At 45.0% G+C, this 22,801-nt stretch overlaps 1 protein-coding gene across 4 annotated transcripts in view; it reads left to right on the plus strand.

Moving 5' to 3' along the window:
• si:dkey-100n23.5 (cyclic AMP receptor-like protein A) overlaps positions 1-22,801 on the plus strand; it is a 95,443-nt gene that overhangs the window by 13,116 nt on the left and 59,526 nt on the right. For all 4 annotated transcript variants that reach the window (XM_041883161.2, XM_041883160.2, XM_041883163.2 and 1 more), the window contains exons 5-10: positions 72-132; positions 4,056-4,143; positions 6,170-6,259; positions 6,797-6,835; positions 11,124-11,202; positions 16,929-16,976. In XM_041883161.2, coding sequence (XP_041739095.1) covers positions 72-132; positions 4,056-4,143; positions 6,170-6,259; positions 6,797-6,835; positions 11,124-11,202; positions 16,929-16,976 — 405 coding nt within the window. The remainder of the gene's footprint in view (positions 1-71; positions 133-4,055; positions 4,144-6,169; positions 6,260-6,796; positions 6,836-11,123; positions 11,203-16,928; positions 16,977-22,801) is intronic.

Below are 22,801 nucleotides of genomic sequence, written 5' to 3' on the forward strand. Positions count from 1 at the left end.
CACACACATGTTCCCATAAGCACATACACACTAGAGCTACAGAGTGACCTCTTCCCTCTCTCCTTCCTCAGGGTGATACCCATCCAGAGGGGAGTCTGTGTAACTTCCAGGCCTGGTGGCTCACTTATTTTGGTAAGATTTCCCGTCACCCCTCACATACACTACCCCTCACCTGTTCCCTACATATCCCTTACAAACACCTTCCCTAAAGCTCACATCACCTACTGACTCTTTACTTTGACTGACCTCCTAATATACTGCTTCTTACCCAAGCTTTCTTTACAATCTATTTCTGACTTTCTCTCAACCTAGTCCTAAATTACTAATCACATCTAACTTACTGATGACCTAAGATACTGGGGCTGGTTTCACCAAGTGGGTGCAAAAAAGTTGGTCTTAAATGCTAGGTCGGGCGTAGCCACGTCCGACTTCGGGATCAGAATTTACATCTGCTGTCACCAATCAAAAATAAGACTAGTCTTAGCTATGTCCGGCATAAGCAATGCATGTTCATGAGATTTGATGCTTCAAAATGATGCCTGCTAGGCAGTGCCCGTTAGTAGGCTTGTGGTCCTCTGTAGCTCAATTGGTAGAGCATGGAGCTTGTAACGCCAGGGTTGTGGGTTCGATCCCCGGGACCACCCATACGTAAAAATGTATGCATACATGACTGTAAGTCGCTTTGGATAAAAGCGTCTGCTAAATGGCATATTATTACCATCCTCATGGCAGTTCTAAACTTTGGGAGGCATGTCACTATCGCCCATCACTTCGCAAAGCCCACCGCTATGCATGCACATTTTCTTCACCACAACTGGATGGCTCAATAAATAATTACTGTGGAAATATCACTGACTAAAGTAGGCTAATGTCATTAAAGGCATGTATCAAATTGTTGCTTTACTGAAACTCCCAAAGTCATCCAACTGTTTTAAATCATTTAAAGCAATAGACGTGTCTGGTCAACTATAATTTCAGCACCGCGCTGCTTTGAGACAAGCGTGGCGACTCGTCTTGATAAATCAATGTCAGATTTTTGTTTTCACTGAATCTCCGTTTGGATATTTGGTTACAATTAGGCTGGGAAAATGTTAGCTATATTGAGGTGAGTGTTCATGATGATAATCTTTAGTCTACCTTGTTTGCTCATCTATTAGCGCTGATCAGAACATGTTATGTAGCCTAGTATAACAAGTGGATTATTTTGCTTTTCACTCGCATAGTAGCCTAGCCTATATCCCAACCAAAAGCCCTAGACTTCTCTGATAATCAATCAATGTGATTTTGTTTCACTGAATCTCTGTCTGTATATTTGGTTATTTGATCTCTGGCTGGGCAAATAAGTAGTGGTGGTAGCTGGTCTATTCGTTTGCTAATCTATCACTGATCAGACACATTTAGTTAAGTGATAATATAATGCCCTCGAAGCCGGTGTTTGGAGGATATATTGGCATGGGTGTTGTTAAGCCTGAGACGAAGTCGAGGGTCGGCAAACCGTGCCAATATATCCTCTGAACACCGGCTTCGAGGGCATTATCACTTTTATACAACTGGTTACCAACATATTTAAATAATGATTGACATATTTACATTAAAAATGTTATTTTGATGAATTTATTCATACTATTTCATCCTTCCACAAGATAAAGTCCCGACACAAATCTAGGGTTGCTACCCAAGCCGGCTGGTCGTTCGTTCTATCGGTTCGGTTGCCAGAGTTTTTTTGTTCTGTATCTATGGACCCGACCATGTCGTTCGTTCTAAATGCTGGCTGGTAACGTTCTTATCCCTTGCTTGCTAGCTAGCCAACTACGACTAACTTACAGTCACATCAAACAGTGCAGCCAGAATAACCTGTTTTTATTGATAGTTCTTTGTATATATCCATAAAAATGATTGCCTGTCTGTCTCATCCCGACTCCCGACACGTTCATTACTATGGGACAGCTGGAGATCGAATTTGAATATTGAAACAATGTTGCAAATGTCAGAGAGACAGACAGCAAGGTTTATGCAAATCTCCGCTGTTGAAAACAAAATGTTAGTCTAAAAGAATGTGAGATAATGTCCAGATGCTTTTTATAGTGAACATCAAGTTTATAAATTGCCTGGCTGGGCTGATGAGACAGTGGATTGCGCAGTCAGATGGAAGAGAGTAAATAGGCATTTTAATGTCATAGATTTAGCCGATGGTAACTTGTGGAATAGACACCGGCTGGATTGCGGTTTTAACCAATCAGCATTCAGCATTAGACCCACCCGTTGTATAACATGATAGAATGTAGCATAAATCAAGTGTGTTATTTTGCTATTGACTCGCACATAGGCAACGCAAAAAGCCTGCGGAGGTTGTGAAATATGAACACGAGACTCACATCCTTTTGGAAATATAGATTGCTATTATTTTCTGTGCATATCATGATGAAAATAGTCCCAATTTAAAACCCTGCACCTGCTCTCTGCAGTTTAAAACCTTACTCCTGCTCTCAACCCTACGCCTGCCCTCTCCTACGTAGCTATAGAAGGGCTTACGCCCAGGTGGTGCAACAGGTATACATTTCAGATCTGGCGTAGAGCGCATTTTATGTCGGACATAGAGTTACGACCCACTTACGACCAACTGGTGCAACCGGCCACTGATGAACATCTAACGTTCTCCTGACCTTCTAAGGTCCTTTTTAAACTAACTGAATATGTGAAGTAAGATCTATATGTCTTTCCGATGACCTTCTAAGTTACTGAAAACCGTCTCCTGATTTAGGCTTAACCTCCCCCTGCTCTGTACCTCAGGAATTATGTAACTCAGGTTTTACCCCTGAAACACAGCAGACTGTTCAGTGCACTCAACACTGCTCCTCTCTGGCTTTTCAGCTTCAGCTACAGAGCCTGCGGGGCTGGGGCACGCACACACACACGCGCACACACACACACACACACACACACACGTAAACACATGCACACACACACAGCCTACAGGGCTGACTGGGAGAAGGGCAGTGAACTACAGCGGTGGGGTCAGTGGCTGTATGTCAGTTCTGTTTATCATGAAGGGATAGGAAGGTAGGGGGAGGAGGATGGAGGTCAGTGATAGAGAGGGAGAGAAGTGGAGGAGATGGGGAGAGTGCAAAAGAGAGTGAAGTAAACGTGAAGTGAGCTATGCCAACAGTCAGTGGGCGAGGATGGAGAAGAGAAGACCGAGAAAAGAGTGAAAAGGGCCAGAGGACACTAAACTACAGAAGTCCCCCTGAGAGAGATACAGTGTGTGTGTGCCCCCTCTCTCTTTTCTTCCTCTGAGTCCTCAGCAGCAGCAGCAGCAGGTATTAATGCCCTCTATTCCTATAGCGAGAGAATGACACAATGGGGAGAGAGATTAATGAGGGGGCAAAGGAAGTTCATCCTCAATGACACACAGACACAGTATTGTATTGCAAAGGTGTGTGTGCTTATGTAAGGTGTACTGTATATGCTGCCACAACTGGAGTGTCTGTCCGTTTGTCTGTCATCATAAGTGGGGATAAATGACAAAACAGAAGCTTCTGCACACCATCACTCAACACTGAACACACACACAAACACTCAACACACATTTAGACAAAATTACAATAATCCAAGTGTGTGTGGGGGACTGAAACTGGGAATCCATCAATCTGACAGTTGGCCCAGCCTGTCCTGTCAAACTCTATAATCACACACACATACACACACATACAGATGCTACAGTGTTCTTATCTCAATGTCAGAGAGAGGGAGGACGAGTGGACGAGAGAAACATTTAGGGAAAGAGAGGCTTTTGTTCATCATTATATCTCTTCTCTCTTTCTTCTCCCCTCTCTCTGTCTCTATCCCTTTCTTTCTTCTCTCTCTCTCTCTCTCTCTCTCTCTCTCTCTCTCTCTCTCTCTCTCTCTCTCTCTCTCTCTCTCTCTCTCTCTCTCGCTCTCTCTCTCCATAATTCATCATAATCTCTTTACCAGCACAGACACACACCCCCCCTCTGTGTTATAGATGATGCAATATGACCTTGTTTCTTCTTCCCTCTCTCCATTCCTCCCTCCAGACTGGAGTGCCTTGGCCTGGGTGTGCCTGATCACAGTGAACCTCTACCTTAACCTGGTCAAAGAGATGAGCACCAGCCACTACGAGTTGTGAGTGCACCACCAACATCCCCCATCTAAAGACAGACAGTGTGTGTGTGTGCAAGAGAGTCGGACAACCAACATCCATGTGAAAAAGTTTGTTGACGTGTGTGTGTGTTAGTGGGGGGGGGTGGGGGAGTAGTGTCTCCTCTACGCTCTAGGTGATGCATGTGTGTGTGTGTGTGCATATTAATGTGTTTTCTCTTTCTTGTTTCTGTTACTCATACTCCCTTGAGGTTGAGTGCATCCAAAATACATATGTGGGTGGTTGTCTGTGTGTATGCTCGTGTGTGTGTGTGTGTCTGTTTGCAGTTTGTGTTTGTGTGTGTGTGTGTGTGGGGGGGGGGGTGTTAGTAAAGCAGGGAGGTGTTTCTCATATTGATCAACTGTAACCCTGGTCATATAATGATGGTATAACTCAGAGGGGACAGTTTAATCTGTGTGCGTGTGTGCGTGTCCGCTCAGTATGAGTGTGTGTGTGTGTCTGAGTGATGAGACAGCTTTATGACTGCTGGATTTAGGAGCAGTGAAATCACTCACCCCTCACTTTAACATCCGGACAACCACCATACCCCTAATTTGTATGTGTGTGTGCACTCGCGCATTTGTGCGTGTAGTAGAGACCGAGAAAGGAAAATAGAAAATAAATAGATGGAAGGATGAAAGATGATGCTCGTTGTAGTAGTGGGAGAGATGGCTTAAACAAGGGGGCACTAAAAATAGAGGACAGAGAGAGAGAGAGAGATAGACACCGAATGAGACAAAAGAGAGGCAGGGAAACGGAGAGAGTTGAAAAGAGAGATTGATCCTCCAGAGAATATGTGAGCGAGAGAGAGAATGTGATGTTAAGTAAGTGTGTGTGTGTGTGTGTGCATGTGTGTGTGTTAGCCAGAACGTACCAGTCCTGCTGTGCCTCATTAAGTCCATGTTTGCTACGGACCTAGTCACCTCCCTCTTCGAGCACTGCTAGTGTGTGTGTGTGTGTGAATCGATTTCCTTTGCCAGACCCCCCTCCCCCATCCAGATACTGTGTTGAGTGGCAGCACCGATTTCACTATTAGTGTCCTCTCCTCCCACCATCTCACTCCTTTCATCACTCTTTCTCTCTCTCTAGATCTACTGTATATATCCATTCTCTCCCTTTAACTATTTCTCCTTCTTTCTCTCTTTCCCTATACCTCTCTCTCTCTTTCTCTTTCTTTCGTTCTTTCTCTCCCTCTACAGCCCAGTGACCACCCACCAATCTGTCTCTGTTAAGCTTCCTCTACAACCTATCATTCTCTCCCTCCCTTCCTCCCTTCGATCGCTCTCTCTTTATCTTCCTTCCTGTCTTTCTCTCACTCATGCACTCTCTCTCTCTCTCTCTCTCTCTCTCTCTCTCTTTCACTTTTCATCTAAAGAGAGTGGAGAAGAGTTGATTGAGGGCTGTAAAATCAAATAGAAGAGAGACAGAGAGAGAGAAAAGGAGCGAGATAGAAATGTAGAGAGAGAGAGAGAGATCACCTATTCCCTGGGATTTCAGACACCCATATAACTTGAATGAGAGCTGTCACATTCAGTGGACCAGAGCAGTATTGACCGTGTATCGAGTGTCGCAGTAGGACTGACCGCTTATTGACCGTGTCATAGTAGTCCTGACGACATATCGAGCGTGTAACTGTACGGTCCATAAAGTATCGACAACACTCACTACTTCAGCCACTGTGTCTTGACCGCAATCTGCCAGGGAGGCTCACTGAGTCGTTACCACCTGACCACCACCAGCAGACAGTGTGACCATGCCTGGGAGACAGGTGGTTTCCTCTCCTGTCCCGACACACGATTGTCTGTCTTCATCAGTGTTCAGTGAAGCGCATGGTAAAGAATGAGGGAGAATAAGAAGAAAGGTGTGTGTGTGTGATCAGCAACTCTTGTATCCTCTCTCTCCACAGAGCTTTCCATCCCTTAATTTGTGGCACAGCATCGAGACCACCTGGGCTGTGTATTTGTGTTCTTTCCCGTTGGTATGTAATCACTGCCCTTTCTTATCTCCCAGACTGTACCACCTGATGGCCTGGGGGGTGCCTCTGGTGATGGCCTCCCTGCCCCTGTTCAGTGGATACTACGGCCCAGCAGGAGCCTGGTGGTGAGTTTCTCACTCAGTTTTGCCTATTTGTTTTTACATTACATTTACGTCATTTAGCAGACGCTCTTATCTAGAGCGACTTACATTTGTTGTCATGCTAACAAAGCATTTCGAATTTAGATTTCTGTTTATATTTTTTATGTCCTTTCCTTTGCCTTGGGTTTTGTTCTACGTACTCCTCAAAATTTAATCTATAGTCATCTCTTCCTGTTTGACCTGAGATTCAGTATGAAACTGGATGGGTTTAAGCAAAATGTCTCAACTAGCCTTTGATTTCACTTATCCATTATTGTTAGATTGATTGTCTTGAAGGAACAGAGGTAAGGAAAGAAGATAAGGGACAGAACCTTAGTCTCAGAGCTCCATTCTCTTTCTAGTCTGAGATTATTCATAGCAACAGCTGTGCTCCTTTCCCCACCACAGTCACAGAATTCTGTTTTTTCCTCTCTTCCTCTCTCTCTCCCTTTGTAATCACTCTCACTCTCTTTCTGCCCCTCCCTCTCTCTCCTCTCTCTCGCTCTCTCTTTCTCTTTCCAGCTGGATCACAGACGACCACGTAGCTTGGAGATTTGGGATGTAAGTGAAAACCCCTCAGCCATCAAATCCTGGGCTTCAACAGGGGGAGTGAGGCATAGAGGGAAGACTGGAGGGAAGGAAGGAGGGAGGGAGAGAGGAGGGGGGTGGTCCCTACAGAGAGAGGGGAAGGGGTTGCATGTTGGGAGGCCAGAGGTTTTTCCTGTGTGTGTGTGTGTGTGTGTGTGTGTGTGTGTGTTCCTTCCTGTACATGTCTGTGTTTCTTCAGAATGTTATGAAGGATTACGTCTCGCCAAGCCTGGATATGACCTGCCAATCACTTAGCGTAGCCAGACATTCACTTATCAAGCCAGGCAATCGTGCTAGCGCTCGCAGCATCAGTGAGGAATCAATCTCTCTAACCACACGTGCACACACACACACACTCTTCTCTATCAGTGCAGACAGCAGTGCTAGTGCTCTGTCTCTCTGTCTTTTATCAGCCCCCCTCCTCCCCCTCTCCTGGTTTCCATAGCGCTGTTGGTCGCCTGGGGGACGGGCTGCTCAGAGGATCTGGGAATCTTCATTAAGTTTAATTACATCAAATGAGACCGTCAGACAAACACACACCACTGACACACACACACACTATATACACACACACACACCATACATACGCATGCACATCTGACACTCAGAGAGAGAGAGTGTGGGTGAAGGGGGGTGGAGGTGAGAGAGGAAAGGAAGGTGAGAGAGAGAGAGGGCCAGAGGGGAGAGAGACAGAGGGATTAAGGGGTCAGGTAAAAATTAGAGAATAGAAGGGAGGTTAAAAAGGAAAGAGAGAGATGGCTTCATCTCCTGTTCCAAGACTCAGTAGTTTTGTCTTCATCAGTGTTCAGTCAAGCGAATATGAAAGATTAAAGACAGACTGAGAGAGAGAAAGCGAGAGGTGGTGGTGGTGTGCACTTCAGGTCTTGTATTCTCTCTCTCTCTCTCTCTCTCTCTCTCTCTCTCTCTCTCTCTCTCTCTCTCTCTCTCTCTCTCTCTCTCTCTCTCTCTCTCTCTCTCTCTCTCTCTCTCTCTCTCTCTCTCTCTCTCTCTCTCTCTCTCTCTCTCTCTCTCTCTCTCTCTCTCTCTCTCTCTCTCTCTCTCTCTCTCTCTCTCTCTCTCTCTCTCTCTCTCTCTCTCTCTCTCTCTCTCTCTCTCTCTCTCCTCTCTCTCTCTCTCTCTCTCTCTCTCTCTCTCTCTCTCTCTCTCTCTCTCTCTCTCTCTCTCTCTCTCTCTCTCTCTCTCTCTCTCTCTCTCTCTCTCTCTCTCTCTCTCTCTCTCTCTCTCTCTCTCTCTCTCTCTCTCTCTCTCTCTCTCTCTCTCTCTCTCTCTCTCTCTCTCTCTCCTCTCTCTCTCTCTCTCTCTCTCTCTCTCTCTCTCTCTCTCTCTCTCTCTCTCTCTCTCTCTCTCTCTCTCTCTCTCTCTCTCTCTCTCTCTCTCTCTCTCTCTCTCTCTCTCTCTCTCTCTCTCTCTCTCTCTCTCTCTCTCTCTCTCTCTCTCTCTCTCTCTCTCTCTCTCTCTCTCTCTCTCTCTCTCTCTCTCTCTCTCTCTCTCTCTCTCTCTCTCTCTCTCTCTCTCTCTCTCTCTCTCTCTCTCTCTCTCTCTCTCTCTCTCTCTCTCTCTCTCTCTCTCTCTCTCTCTCTCTCTCTCTCTCTCTCTCTCTCTCTCTCTCTCTCTCTCTCTGCCCCTGAGCATAGAGGCAGACAGAAAGGAATATCATAACTGAGTGGGGGGGTGTATTTGATTGAACTCAAACATCAACGCTTAAGAACTGCTTCATGTGTCTTTTAATCCAGTGTTTCAGACTGACAAACAATCCTCTGGACCCCTCTCCTGAGTTTGTGAAAGTGTGTCAGCCTGTGCGTGTGAGAGAGATACTCTACCTATTTTATCCTTCCACCCTGCCCTCCCTCTCTCTCTGCTCTCTGGCCCATTCCTCCCTTCCTGATCTCTTCCTCCTCTGGCCTGAGATAGTATCTTCCAGGTCAGACGTGAAACTAGCATGTCTGTAGCTGAGGTGTTATCGGTGTGTCTGTCTCAAGTGTCTAATTAATGGTGCTTTCATCAGTCGTCCTCTATCACTTCAGAGCAGGGCTGGAGAGGTTCTAGAGCTGCAGGGTGGTGTGTGGGTGTACACGTGTGTGTGAGTGCGCAAGCGCTGGCTTCAACAAATCTTCTTTTTAGTTTCTGCCTCCCTCCTTCCTTTCTTTCTGTATCTTGCTTTTTCTTTTTTCTGTCCATGTTGCTTGCCTCTCTGTGTTCTCCGTCCTTATCTCTCCTGGTCACTCTCCTTCCCCCTTTCACACCCCTCTCCCTCCCTTTTTCTCTCTCTCTCCATCCCACCCTCCATCCTTCCTCTCTCTCCATCTCTCTCGGGGTGGGTGATGTTCAGCTGTAGAGCTCCAGCAGACTCTAATGGCAGATCATTATCATGCTAATTAGAGCACTTTGTAGCTACCGCTCGTTACTCCTCCTCCCTCGTCTCCCCCCTCTCTCGCCCACCTCCCTCGTCTCCCCCTCTCTCGCCCACCTCTCTCGTCTCCCCCCTCTCTCGCCCTCCTCCTCGTCTCCCCCCTCTCTCGCCCTCCTCCCTCGTCCCCCTCTCTCGCCCACCTCCCTCGTCTCCCCCCTCTCTCGCCCACCTCTCTCGTCTCCCCCCTCTCTCGCCCACCTCTCTCGTCTCCCCCTCTCTCGCCCACCTCCCTCGTCTCCCCCCTCTCTCGCCCACCTCTCTCCCCCCCTTTGTTAAAAGGCCACTCTCCCTCCTCCCCCATGGTTAACGGGAGGCGCTGTGTAATTGGACGCCATTTATTCCTGAGAGAGGGTTATTAAATCACACAGGGGTGAGGTGAGCACGTTTTCACGCCATCCTGTCGCTCTGTCTTTCTCTCTGGATGAAACGACTCTCCTCTTATCTTGCCTTACACACACACATGCACGCGCACACACACACACACACACACACACTTACCCTCAGACTACGTGTCCAGACAGCTCCACACTCCCACTTCCCCAGTTTCCAGGCAGTACTTACTGAGGATAGTTATGCACTTAGTCTAAACTGCTCTGGATAAGAGCGTCTAGTAAGTGATTGTAATGTGAATGTAGTTGTTGCTAAATGAGCATCAGTGTAATGTTAATGTTACGTAAGCTACTGTGAATGTAATTTTTAATTTAAGGCAGATATCAAATGACATTGAAAGAGCTCTGAGATGTTCCAGATCCTGTAACTATGACACAGAATATTTCCTGGTCAGGTCAGGTCAAGTCACGTGGTCAGGATGAACTCCGGGCGTAGCATGTGTCTGGCCTGGGGAATGAGGAAGTAGAGTGGATCTGATGAACAATGTGGACTTTCTCGCTCTGATGAAACTCAAAGTCTATTGAAACACTGCTAAATGTTGAACACACATCCTGCTGTCTGTCTGTCTGTCTGTCTGTCTGTGCATGTACAGTAGCAGGGACAGCCTTAGAATGGTCTGTCTGTTTATGATGTGTTACATTCTGAGGAGCAGAAGTGCTTTGATGAGTTAAGGTACTGTTCAGGCCCTGAGGGTAGGGTTGTGGTTAGAGTCCTGGCATTCTGAGGCCATGTCGCAAACAGGCCTGTTGTCTATTGTCATTTTCTGAGAGGGTGACACTCCTCTGAAGCTGTAAATCCCTTTCTCTCTCTCTCTCTATCTCTCTCTCTCTCTTGCTCTAGTTCTGTCTCACTCTCACATATCTTAACAGAAATATCATGCATTTCTGCATCACTGTGGTTGTATTTCTTTCTCTTTGTCATCCTCTCTTGTCCCCTTCCTTCTCTCAAGAATGCGATACATTACCGCTATTCTCTCACTTTCTCTGCCTCTCTCTTTCTCTCCTGACAGAAACCCAGGCACTTACCTATTGTGCTATGTTTTTACTTCTCTAGACAAGTGATGAATCAGAGGTGGCAGAAGGATATCTAGCTAAACAAATACCTGTACAAAATGAATTGAGTTAAATTGAGGTTTTAGATTATTGTCTTTTACTGGCTTTGCAGAGTTCACTGCCCTTTGGTGTATTATGATTATACTAGGGCCAGGAGTTTAACTTGACTACATGACTTGACCAGGAAAAACTCCTGGCCCTAGGCTCCTCAGGCCTGAGAGGTCATGACCATTCCAACTGTCAGTCTTCCTCTTCAGTTAGAGTATGCTCTTGAAATAACTATTGCATTCAAGTCAATGGGAGAATCACATTTTAATGTGTGTTAATTTCATGTAAAGACATTGCCCTCTTGTGTGTAACACATTTTCCTCTGTCCCCCACCCTGCAGATGGTACGTCCCACTCTTCACCCTCATCTTCCTCATGATCTGCTGCTACGCCAGAATAATCTACGTAGCCAATGAGAGGGTGAGCCCACCTTACAATGTGTCATGTTCGGCCAATCTGCACAAGAGTTCACATGGTCATAATCCTGTGTGGCCAATGGTTGTGTAGTATCCACTCAGTTTATCTTGACGTGGATGCCTCTGTGATATTCACCTCAGTGTGTGTGTGCAGTGTTTCCCGCTAACTGCTGCTTAAAACAATCCGAGGAGAAAAATTGGTGTGTTTGTGTGCGAGAGAGAGTGTGTGTGTGTTTGCCTGTCAGAGAGCTCACAGAGAACTAGTGAATACAAGCCACCAGTGGGTGTGAAACTCTGTTTATCCCTCCCTCCCTCTATCCCTCCCTCTATCCCTCTCCTGTTGGGAGTGTTTTTGTGTTGATGGGCAGCCTGGAGGCAACATACCAGCAGGCTCCACATAGCTGCCATCCCCCTGATTCTGGCCTGAGTGACGACACAACACACGGATACAGCCTGGGGCGGCAGAAGGGTGCTGTCTGACCTGCCAGCGTAGGCAGGGCAAACCATAAAATGTGCTAGCTACACATACAGTGAGGGGAAAAAAGTATTTGATCCCCTGCTGATTTTGTACGTTTACCCACTGACAAAGACATGATCAGTCTATAATTTTAATGGTAGGTTTATTTGAACAGTGAGAGACAGAATAACAACAAAAAAATCCAGAAAAACACATGTCAAAAATGTGGAAATAAGTATTTGACCCCTCTGCAAAACATGACTTAGTACTTGGTGGCATAACCCTTGTTGGCAATCACAGAGGTCAGACGTTTCTTGTAGTTGGCCACCAGGTTTGCACACATCTCAGGAGGGATTTTGTCCCACTCCTCTTTGCAGATCTTCTCCAAGTCATTAATGTTTCCAGGCTGATGTTTGGCAACTCGAACCTTCAGCTCCCTCCACAGATTTTCTATGGGATTAAGGTCTGGAGACTGGTTAGGCCACTCCAGGACCTTAATGTGCTTCTTTTTGAGCCACTCCTTTGTTGCCTTGGCTGTGTGTTTTGGGTCATTGTCATGCTGGAATACCCATCCACGACCCATTTTCAATGCCCTGGCTGAGGGGAGGAGGTTCTCACCCAAGATTTGACGGTACATGGCCCCGTCCATCGTCCCTTTGATGCAGTGAAGTTGTCCTGTCCCCTTAGCAGAAAAACACCCCCAAAGCATAATGTTTCCACCTCCATGTCTAACGGTGGGGATGGTGTTCTTGGGGTCATAGGCAGCATTCCTCCTCCTCCAAACACGGCGAGTTGAGTTGATGCCAAAGAGCTCAATTTTGGTCTCATCTGACCACAACACTTTCACCCAGTTCTCCTCTGAATCATTCAGATGTTCATTGGCAAACTTCAGACGGGCCTGTATATGTGCTTTCTTGAGCAGGGGGACCTTGCGGGCGCTGCAGGATTTCAGTCCTTCACGGCGTAGTGTGTTACCAATTGTTTTCTTGGTGACTATGGTCCCAGCTGCCTTGAGATCATTGACAAGATCCTCCCGTGTAGTTCTGTTCTAGTTTTACATCACTGGTTAGAGGACAACCTGCAGAACACAGTCAGCTACATTTTGGAATGTTGCATTTTGATACGGGGGACACCAAAACAGAAAGAGAGATGCATCACTTGTGTCAATAACTCCCATCGATATCACGTGGAAAATAAGTATTTGGTCAATAACAAAAGTTATTTTTATACTGATAACAAGTTCAAACAGGTGCCATTAATACAGGTAATGAGTGGAGGACAGAGGAGCCTCTTAAAGAAGAAGTTACAGGTCTGTGAGAGCCAGAAATCTTGCTTGTTTGTAGGTGACCAAATACTTATTTTCCACCATAATTTGCAAATAAATTCATAAAAAATCCTACAATGTGATTTTCTCAATTTGTCTGTCATAGTTGACGTGTACCTATGATGAAAATTACAGGCCTCTCTCATCTTTTTAAGTGGGAGAACTTGCACAATTGGTGGCTGACTAAATACTTTTTTTCCCCACTGTATCGCCTCACAGCTGCAGGCGGTCTCACTTGAAATGATTTCTAAAACTTTGAGAGAAGTAGGTGGCGAAGGAATAGAGAGAGGGGATAGGAAAGGCAGCCGGCCCAGAGAAAGAAAAGAAAGCGAGGGAGGAAGAGAGATAAAAAAGAGAGAGAGACGGAGAGGGGGAGAAATTAGGAAAATCTTCTAGGAGGAGCTCAAAATATTAATGATTCAGATGTTTATGAAATGTTTAGTTTTTTTACTATGCAGGATAGAACATATCCTAAATAGTTTTTTTAATCAGAAACCATGTTTCCATCCAACTTTATTATGCAAGTAAAATACATGTTGGATAAAAAATGTCAGGACAGGCTTGATGGAAACAGCAAATGTGTCTGTAAACTTTCCAAATGTCCACAAAACTAAATACGCTAGACGAGGTGGGATCTTTTTGTGTCTGTAAAATTAATTATGCGAGAAATGGTGGTGGAAACACTTTTTTATAAGCCTACCCATCCACCCCGACCAACCACCTTACTTTAGTTTTTGCCTTAAAAGTAACCTATCTTATGTAACCATACCAAAACTTAACATATCATACTAATTTTAATGTCCCAGATTTACATTTACTATGTTATTTCTAGTGTATGAGACCATGCTGGTTTATTAGGCTACAGATGAAATAAGTTATGATGAACTTCACAGGGTGGTGAAAGTGCAAGGTGATTAGCTCGATGCTTCTTTTCAACAAATATTGAGGGTCTTATTCTGGTGACATGATGATCGGTGTTTGGCTGCCGTTTGACAAATTACAATGAACAAAAATATAAATGCAACATGCAACAATTTGAACGATTTTACTGAGTTACAGTTCATATAAGGAAATCAGTCAATTGAAGTACAGTCCCGTGTAGCTCAGTTGGTAGAGCATGGCGTTTGCAACGCCAAGGTTGTGGGTTCGATTCCCACGGGGGGCCAGTATGAAAAAAACCCAATTGTATGCACTCACTAACTGTAAGTCGCTCTGGATAAGAGCGTCTGCTAAATAAATAAAAAATTATAATAATTTTAAAAAAGATTTGTTTTTTAGAAAAATAAGTTAATTCATTCGGCCCTAATCTATGGATTTCACTGTGAATACAGATATGCATCTGTTGGTCACAGATACCTTAAAAAACAGATAGGGGCGTGGATCAGAAAACCAGTCAGTAGCTGGTGTGACCACCATTTGCCTCATGCAGCGCAACATCTCCTTCGCATAGAGTTGATCAGGCTGTTGATTGTGGCCTGTGTAATGTTGTCCCACTCCTCTACAATGGCTGTGCGAAGTTGCTGGATATTGGCGGGAACTGGAACATGCTGTCATACACGTCGATCCAGAGTATCCCAAACAGCTAGAGCAGACGTGCCAATACCAGAGTGGACACATTTTTTGTGACAAAACCTACAGTTGAAAATGCATTGAAAACACATTTAACTTATATTTTTTTATACTGTACAGTGCCTTGCAAAAGTATTCAGCCCCCTTGGCGTTTTTCCTATTTTGCTGCATTACAACCTGTAATTTAAATAGATTTTTATTTGGATTTCATGTAATGGACATACACAAAATAGTCCGAATTGGTGAAGTGAAATGAAAAACATAACTTGTTTTAAAAAATAATCTAAAAAATAAATAACGGAAAAGTGGTGCTTGCATATGTATTCACACCCTTTGCTATGAAGCCCCTAAATAAGAGCTGGTGCAAACAATTACCTTCAGAAGTCACATAATTAGTTAAATAAAGTCCACATGTGTGCAATCTAAGTGTCACATGATCTGTCACATGATCTCAGTATATATACACCTGTTCTGAAAGGCCCCAGAGTCTGCAACACCACTAAGCAAGGGGCACCACCAAGCAAGCGGCACCATGAAGACCAAGGAGCTCTCCAAACAGGTCAAGGACAAAGGTGTGGAGAAGTACAGATCAGGGATGGGTTATAAAAAAATATGAGACTAAAATTGAGCTTTTTGGACATCAAGGAAAACGCTATGTCTGGCGCAAACCCAACACCTCTCATCACCCCGGGAACACCATCCATTTTTCATCGGCAGGGACTGGGAAACTGGTCAGAATTGAAGGAATGATGGATGGCGCTAAATACAGGGAAATTCTTGAGGGAAACCTGTTTCAGTCTTCCAGAGATTTGAGACTGGGACGGAGGTTCACCTTCCAGCAGGACAATGTGTCAACCTTATAGAGACATACCCCAAGAGACTTGCAGCTGTAATTGCTGGAAAAGGTGGATCTACAAAGTATTGACTTTGGGATGGGTGAATAGTTATGCACGCTCAAGTTTTCTGTTTTTTTGTCTTATTTCTTGTTTGTTTCACAATCAAAAATATTTTGCATCTTCAAAATGGTAGGCATGTTGTGTAAATCAAATGATACAAACCCCCCAATAACCAATTTTAATTCCAGGTTGTAAGGCAACAAAATAGGAAAAATGCCAAGGGGGGTAAATACTTTCGCAAGCCAATGCACGTGGGAATTTTAGTTTTATATGCGCTAAGTCATCACGCAAATACTTTTATCCGCAACAAGTCAATTTGATGGAAACACATCTCTGGTGGGAAAATTTGCATATTTGAATTATGCATATTTTTGAATATTCACATGAAAATCTGTCATCAATTGGATGGAAACCTAGCTATTGTAAGGTAATCTATGTGTGCAGGAGAGGATCCTCTAGCTCTCATGAGGAGGATTCATCAACGAAATTAGAGAGCCACACACTCACACACGCTTCTGTACATGGGTAGATGACAGACAACATCATTGTCGTACACACACAAGCAACCTTTGTCTACAGTGGTTAGATAGGCGGCCATTGTCTGTCATTCTTTCATGCTGTCTGATTCTCTCTCATGTGTAAATAAACACACATCCTCCCTCTAACCTCTTAGCGCGCACACACACACACATACAGGTAGAAAATACTCAAACACAGACAACTACACACACATACACAAACATCCATTGACGAGCGCTGTAGTGCAGACAGAGAAACCATGGCAACGCTGAGTTGATAAATAGTTCAACAGAATGAATGTGTGCCTATCTCTCTCCCTCGTATCTGTATGTGTGTGTGTGTGTTTGTGTATATGTGTGTGTCAGAGTATGTGTGTGTTTGTGTGTGTGTGTGTGTGCGTCCATGGCTGACAGAGGCTCTTCAGACTCTCCTCTGTTTAGATTGCTCTTGATTGTGTAAACCACACACTGTGTGTGTGTGTGTACGTGTATGTGTACGTGTGTGTGTGTCTTGAGGAGCAGCTGATTCCCGATTGAGCTTTCTATTGTTGCTGGAATTCTCCCGAGACGAGAGAGCGAAATGGAGGGAGAGAAAGAAAGAACAATCTAGTGTCCTCTCTTGAGATGTCTGGTCTGGCCACCCGTGTCTGTCTCTTCTATTTTATCCACATCTATCCAACTCTCTCTCTTTTTTCTTTCTCAGCTGTGATCAGTAATGGTCTTTGGAGAGGTGGGAGCTGTACGTGTTTTGTTTTGGTTGTTAATGCATTCCCTGTCTACCTCAGCTTTGAGTAGCTGTGTGTCTGTCGGGTTGTGTGTGTGGGTTCCCTGGATGCGTTTCAGCCTTGACTGAAGGTGGATTAAATGAGGCTTATGTACCTCTCCTCCAGTCTCAGGTGAAGTACTTGTGTGTGTGTGTGTACCAAACGGGACTCAGACAGTGTGTTCTTTGTGCTCCTTCCTCAGATGCAGTCGTGGTTTGGCACCTTCAACCCAGAGAGGGAGAGGAGAAAGGTAAAGACCCATACTTTTCATTACTCAGGTCAGTCATTTATTGGTTTTTAAAATGAGGGGGAGTTCCCTCATCTACTGAAATGTTCCTGGAATTTTTGACACACACACAGACACACACACACACACACACATAGGCGTTTTGGGGACTAGAGTGTGTGTAGGATTAGCTGAGGTCATGCTGGGTAGATTCTTACTCGCCAGGGAGCAGTTTGACCCTGTCACACCACCTCTCGGTCAGGGCGCTTTGAGTGTGTGTTATAGGGTTATTTTATAGGATTGTAATAAGGTTATCAAAACACTAAGGCAAGGAATCTTAATTGTAAAGTGTTTATTTAACAAAACAAGTGGACCTGCCATACCAGCCCTGTCCCCAGCGATGCATTTTTAGGCTAGGGTGAAGGAAGTAAAAGGTTGAGGCCATGTTAGGTATAGGGTGAGGAAAGGGTAAGGCAGGGTGAAGGTTATGTAGATGCTGCCCCTAAGTGGCAAATGTAACTACTACACCTTGAACTGGTGTAACCCAAACTCCTGTGTGTGTGTGGGTGCGCGCGCGCACGCAGTATGTCTGTGTGGCCATTCCCCTCCTTCGAGTGTGCTAATTACTCTTAGCCTTTTCAAACCAAGACGTTTTACCGCCAACCTTAGCATCGCGCCAACTTTTTGCCGACTTTTCTGTATATATGAAAAGTATTGCCTGCGACAAAGCCTCTACTTTAATTTCCGCCTACCAACCTAGTCATGATCAAATCAAATCAAATCAAATTGTATTGGTCACATGCGCCGAATACAACAGGTGCAGACATTACAGTGAAATGCTTACTTACAGCCCTTAACCAACAGTGCATTTATTTTAAACAAAAAAAGTAAAAATAAAACAACAACAAAAAAAGTGTTGAGAAAAAAAAGAGCAGAAGTAAAATAAAGTGACAGTAGGGAGGCTATATATACAGGGGGGTACCGTTGCAGAGTCAATGTGCGGGGGCACCGGCTAGTTGAGGTAGTTGAGGTAATATGTACATGTGGGTAGAGTTAAAGTGACTATGCATAAATACTTAACAGAGTAGCAGCAGCGTAAAAGGATGGGGTGGGGGGGCAGTGCAAATAGTCCGGGTAGCCATGATTAGCTGTTCAGGAGTCTTATGGCTTGGGGGTAGAAGCTGTTGAGAAGTCTTTTGGACCTAGACTTGGCACTCCGGTACCGCTTGCCGTGCGGTAGCAGAGAGAACAGTCTATGACTAGGGTGGCTGGAGTCTTTGACAATTTTGAGGGCCTTCCTCTGACACCGCCTGGTATAGAGGTCCTGGATGGCAGGAAGCTTTGCCCCAGTGATGTACTGGGCCGTACGCACTACCCTCTGTAGTGCCTTGCGGTCGGAGGCCAAGCAGTTGCCATACCAGGCGGTGATGCAACCAGTCAGGATGCTCTCGATGGTGCAGCTGTAGAATTTTTTTGAGGATCTGAGGACCCATGCCAAATCTTTTTAGTCTCCTGAGGGGGAATAGGCTTTGTCGTGCCCTCTTCACGACTGTCTTGGTGTGTTTGGACCATGATAGTTCGTTGGTGATATGGACACCAAGGAACTTGAAGCTCTCAACCTGTTCCACTACAGCCCCGTCGATGAGAATGGGGCGTGCTCAGTCCTCTTTTTTTTCCTGTAGTCCACAATCATCTCCTTTGTCTTGGTCACGTTGAGGGAGAGGTTGTTGTCCTGGCACCACACGGCCAGATCTCTGACCTCCTCCCTATAGGCTGTCTCATCGTTGTCGGTGATCAGGCCTACCACTGTTGTGTCGTCGGCAAACTTAATGATGGTGTTGGAGTCGTGCCTGGCCATGCAGTCATGGGTGAACAGAGAGTACAGGAGGGGACTGAGCACGCACCCCTGAGGGGCCCCCGTGTTGAGGATCAGTGTGGCAGATGTGTTGTTACCTACCCTTACCACCTGGGGCGGCCCGTCAGGAAGTCCAGGATCCAGTTGCAGAGGGAGGTGTTTAGTCCCAGGATCCTTAGCTTAGTGATGAGCTTAGAGGGCACTATGGTGTTGAATGCTGAGCTGTAGTCAATTAATAGCATTCTCACGTAGGTGTTCCTCTTGTCCAGGTGGGAAAGGGCAGTGTGGAGTGCGATAGAGATTGCATCATCTGTGGATCTGTTGGGGCGGTATGCAAATTGGAGTGGGTCTAGGGTTTCTGGGATAATGCTGTTGATGTGAGCCATGACCAGCCTTTCAAAGCACTTCATGGCTACAGACGTCAGTGCTACGGGTCGGTAGTCATTTAGGCAGGTTATCTTAGAGTCCTTGGGCACGGGGACTATGGTGGTCTGCTTGAAACATGTTGGTATTACAGACTCAGTCAGGGACATGTTGAAAATGTCAGTGTAGACACTTGCCAGTTGGTCAGCACATGCTCGGAGTACACGTCCTGGTAATCCGTCTGGCCCTGCGGCCTTGTGAATGTTGACCTGCTTAAAAGTCTTACTCACATCGGCTACGGAGAGCGTGATCACATAGTCATCCGGAACAGCTGGTGCTCTCATGCATGCTTCAGTGTTGCTTGCCTCGAGCCGAGCATAGAAGTGGTTTAGCTCGTCTGGTAGGCTTGTGTCACTGGGCAGCTCGCGGCTGTGCTTCCCTTTGTAGTCTGTAATAGTTTTCAAGCCCTGCCACATCCGACGAGCGTCAGAGCCAGTGTAGTATGATTCAATCTTAGACCTGTATTGACTCTTTGCCTGTTTGATGGTTCGTCGGAGGTCATAGCGGGATTTCTTATAAGCGTCCGGGTTAGAGTCCCGTTCCTTGAAAGCGGCAGCTCTACCCTTTAGCTCAGTGCGGATGTTTCCTGTAATCCATGGCTTCTGGTTGGGGTACGTACGTACGGTCACTGTGGGGACGACATCATCGATGCACTTATTGATGAAGCCAGTGACTGATGTGGTGTACTCCTCAATGCTGTCTGAAGAATCCCGGAACATGTTCCAGTCTGTGCTAGCAAAACAGTCCTGTAGCTTAGCATCTGCGTCATCTGACCACTTTTTTATTAACCGAGTCACTGGTGCTTCCTGCTTTAGTTTTTGCTTATAAGCAGGAATCAGGAGGATAGAGTTATGGTCAGATTTGCCAAATGGAGGGCGAGGGAGAGCTTTGTATGCGTCTCTGTGTGTGGAGTAAAGGTGGTCTAGAGTTTTTTTCCCTCTGGTTGCACATTTAACATGCTGGTAGAAATTAGGTAGAACGGATTTAAGTTTCCCTGCATTAAAGTCCCCGGCCACTAGGAGCGCTGCATCTGGATGAGCGTTTTCCTGTTGATTAATGGCCTTGTACAACTCATTCAGTGCAATCTTAATGCCAGCATTGGTTTGTGGTGGTAAATAGACAGCTATGAAAATATAGATGAAAACTCTCTTGGTAAATAGTGTGGTCTACAGCTTATCATAAGATACTCTACCTCAGGCGAGCAAAACCTCGAGACTTCCTTAGTATTTGATTTTGTGCACCAGCTGTTGTTTACAAATATACACAGACCGCCACCCCTTGTCTTACCAGAGTCAGCCGTTCTGTCCTGCCGATGTAGCGTATAGCCTGCTAGCTGAATGTTATCATTGTCGTCGTTCAGCCACGACTCCGTGAAACATAATATATTACAGTTTTTAATGTCCCGTTGGTAGGATAACCGTAATCTTAAATCGTCCACTTTATTTTCAAAAGATTGAACGTTGGCTAATAGGATTGATGGAAGAGGCAGTTTACTCACTCGCCGTCGGATCCTTACAAGGCACCCCGATCTACGTCCCGCGATATCTCCTTCTCTTCCTCACGCGAATGACGGGATTTGGGCCTTGTCGGGTGTCTGTATGATATCCTTCGCGGCCGCCTCGTTGAAGAAAAAATCTTCGTCCAATACGAGGTGAGTAATCGCTGTCCTGATATCCAGAAGCTCTTTTTGGTTATAAGAGACGATGGCAGAAACATTATGTACAAAATAAATTTCAAATAACGCGGAAAAACACACATAATAGTACAATTGGTTAGAGGGCTGTAAAACGGCAGCCATCTTCTCCGGCGCTGTTCTCATCATTATAAGCGTCCGGGTTAGAGTCCCGCTCCTTACAGTAGAGTTCAGCCTACTGCTTAGTATGAAATTTAACCATAATGCTGAGGCGGCATTTGCATGCACTATGCTCTTAAGCTCTTGATGGTTACTAGGCTGCGCTTGTTACTACTATCCTCCTGGCAGTCCTAAACTTTGCGAAGCATGTCATTTTCCCATAGATATAGAAAACCATCTCTTTGCATAGCCCACCACATGCACTGTTTTCTTAACCACAACTGGAGGGCTCCATAAAGAATTACTGTGGGAATAAATATCACTGAATGATGGAAATATTGGAATAAGGTAAGCTTATGCAATTGAAGGTAGGCTTGGGCGATATACCGTATACTGGGGTATTTCGAAATACAGATGGTCTAATTTTCAATACCGTAAAAAGAAAAGAGATGTCTACTTTTTTTTGGGGGGGGGGTGGCACCCCCACCTCGCCTCGCAGGGTGTGCGTGCTACACCACTGCTTATAACTATAAGTTAAGTATAAATATAAGAAACCTAAGATGTGTCAAATGAATTATATCCCGCTCAGGGCTCCAGCTATGAATTTGGTTTGCTAAGTCGCTAGCTAAGTGGCTAGATGTAGAGCTCAAGCTTCTTGGTTACAGCAGAGACATTTGCCTAAATTGCTTTGTGCGTCCAATTATTATTTCAATAAATACAGTGCGTTCGGAAAGTATTCAGACCCCTTGATTTTTTCCAAATTTTTTATGTTACAACCTTATTCTAAAATTGATTAAATAAAACAATTTCCTTATCAATCTACACACAATACCCCATAATGCCAAAGTGATAACAGGTTTTTAGATTTTTTTGCAAAAAAAACAAACAAACAAAAAACGTAATTACATACACTACCATTCAAAAGTTTGGGGTCACTTAGAAATGTCCTTGTTTTCCATGAAAACATACAGTGGGGAAAAAAAGTATTTAGTCAGCCACCAATTGTGCAAGTTCTCCCACTTAAAAAGATGACAGAGGCCTGTAATTTTCATCATAGGTACACGTCAACTATGACAGACAAAATTAGATTTTTTTTCCAGAAAATCACATTGTAGGATTTTTAATGAAATTATTTGCAAATTATGGTGGAAAATAGGTATTTGGTCAATAACAAAAGTTTCTCAATACTTTGTTATATACCCTTTGTTGGCAATGACACAGGTCAAACGTTTTCTGTAAGTCTTCACAAGGTTTTTACACACTGTTGCTGGTATATTGGCCCATTCCTTCATGCAGATCTCCTCTAGAGCAGTGATGTTTTGGGGCAGTTGCTGGGCAACACAGACTTTCAACTCCCTCCAAAGATTTTCAATGGGGTTGAGATCTGGAGACTGGCTAGGCCACTCCAGGACCTTGAAATGCTTCTTACGAAGCCACTCCTTCGTTGCCCGGGCGGTGTGTTTGGGATCATTGTCATGCTGAAAGACCCAGCCACGTTTCATCTTCAATGCCCTTGCTGATGGAAGGAGGTTTTCACTCAAAATCTCACGATACATGGCCCCATTCATTCTTTCCTTTACACGGATCAGTCGTCCTGGTCCCTTTGCAGAAAAACAGCCCCAAAGCATGATGTTTCCACCCCCATGCTTCACAGTAGGTATGGTGTTCTTTGGATGCAACTCAGCATTCTTTGTCCTCCAAACACGACGAGTTGAGTTTTTACCAAAAAGTTCTATTTTGGTTTCATCTGACCATATGACATTCTCCCAATCCTCTTCT

This window comes from Coregonus clupeaformis, chromosome 40 (assembly GCF_020615455.1).
Source record: "Coregonus clupeaformis isolate EN_2021a chromosome 40, ASM2061545v1, whole genome shotgun sequence".
In the NCBI taxonomy this organism is placed as follows: domain Eukaryota; kingdom Metazoa; phylum Chordata; class Actinopteri; order Salmoniformes; family Salmonidae; genus Coregonus; species Coregonus clupeaformis.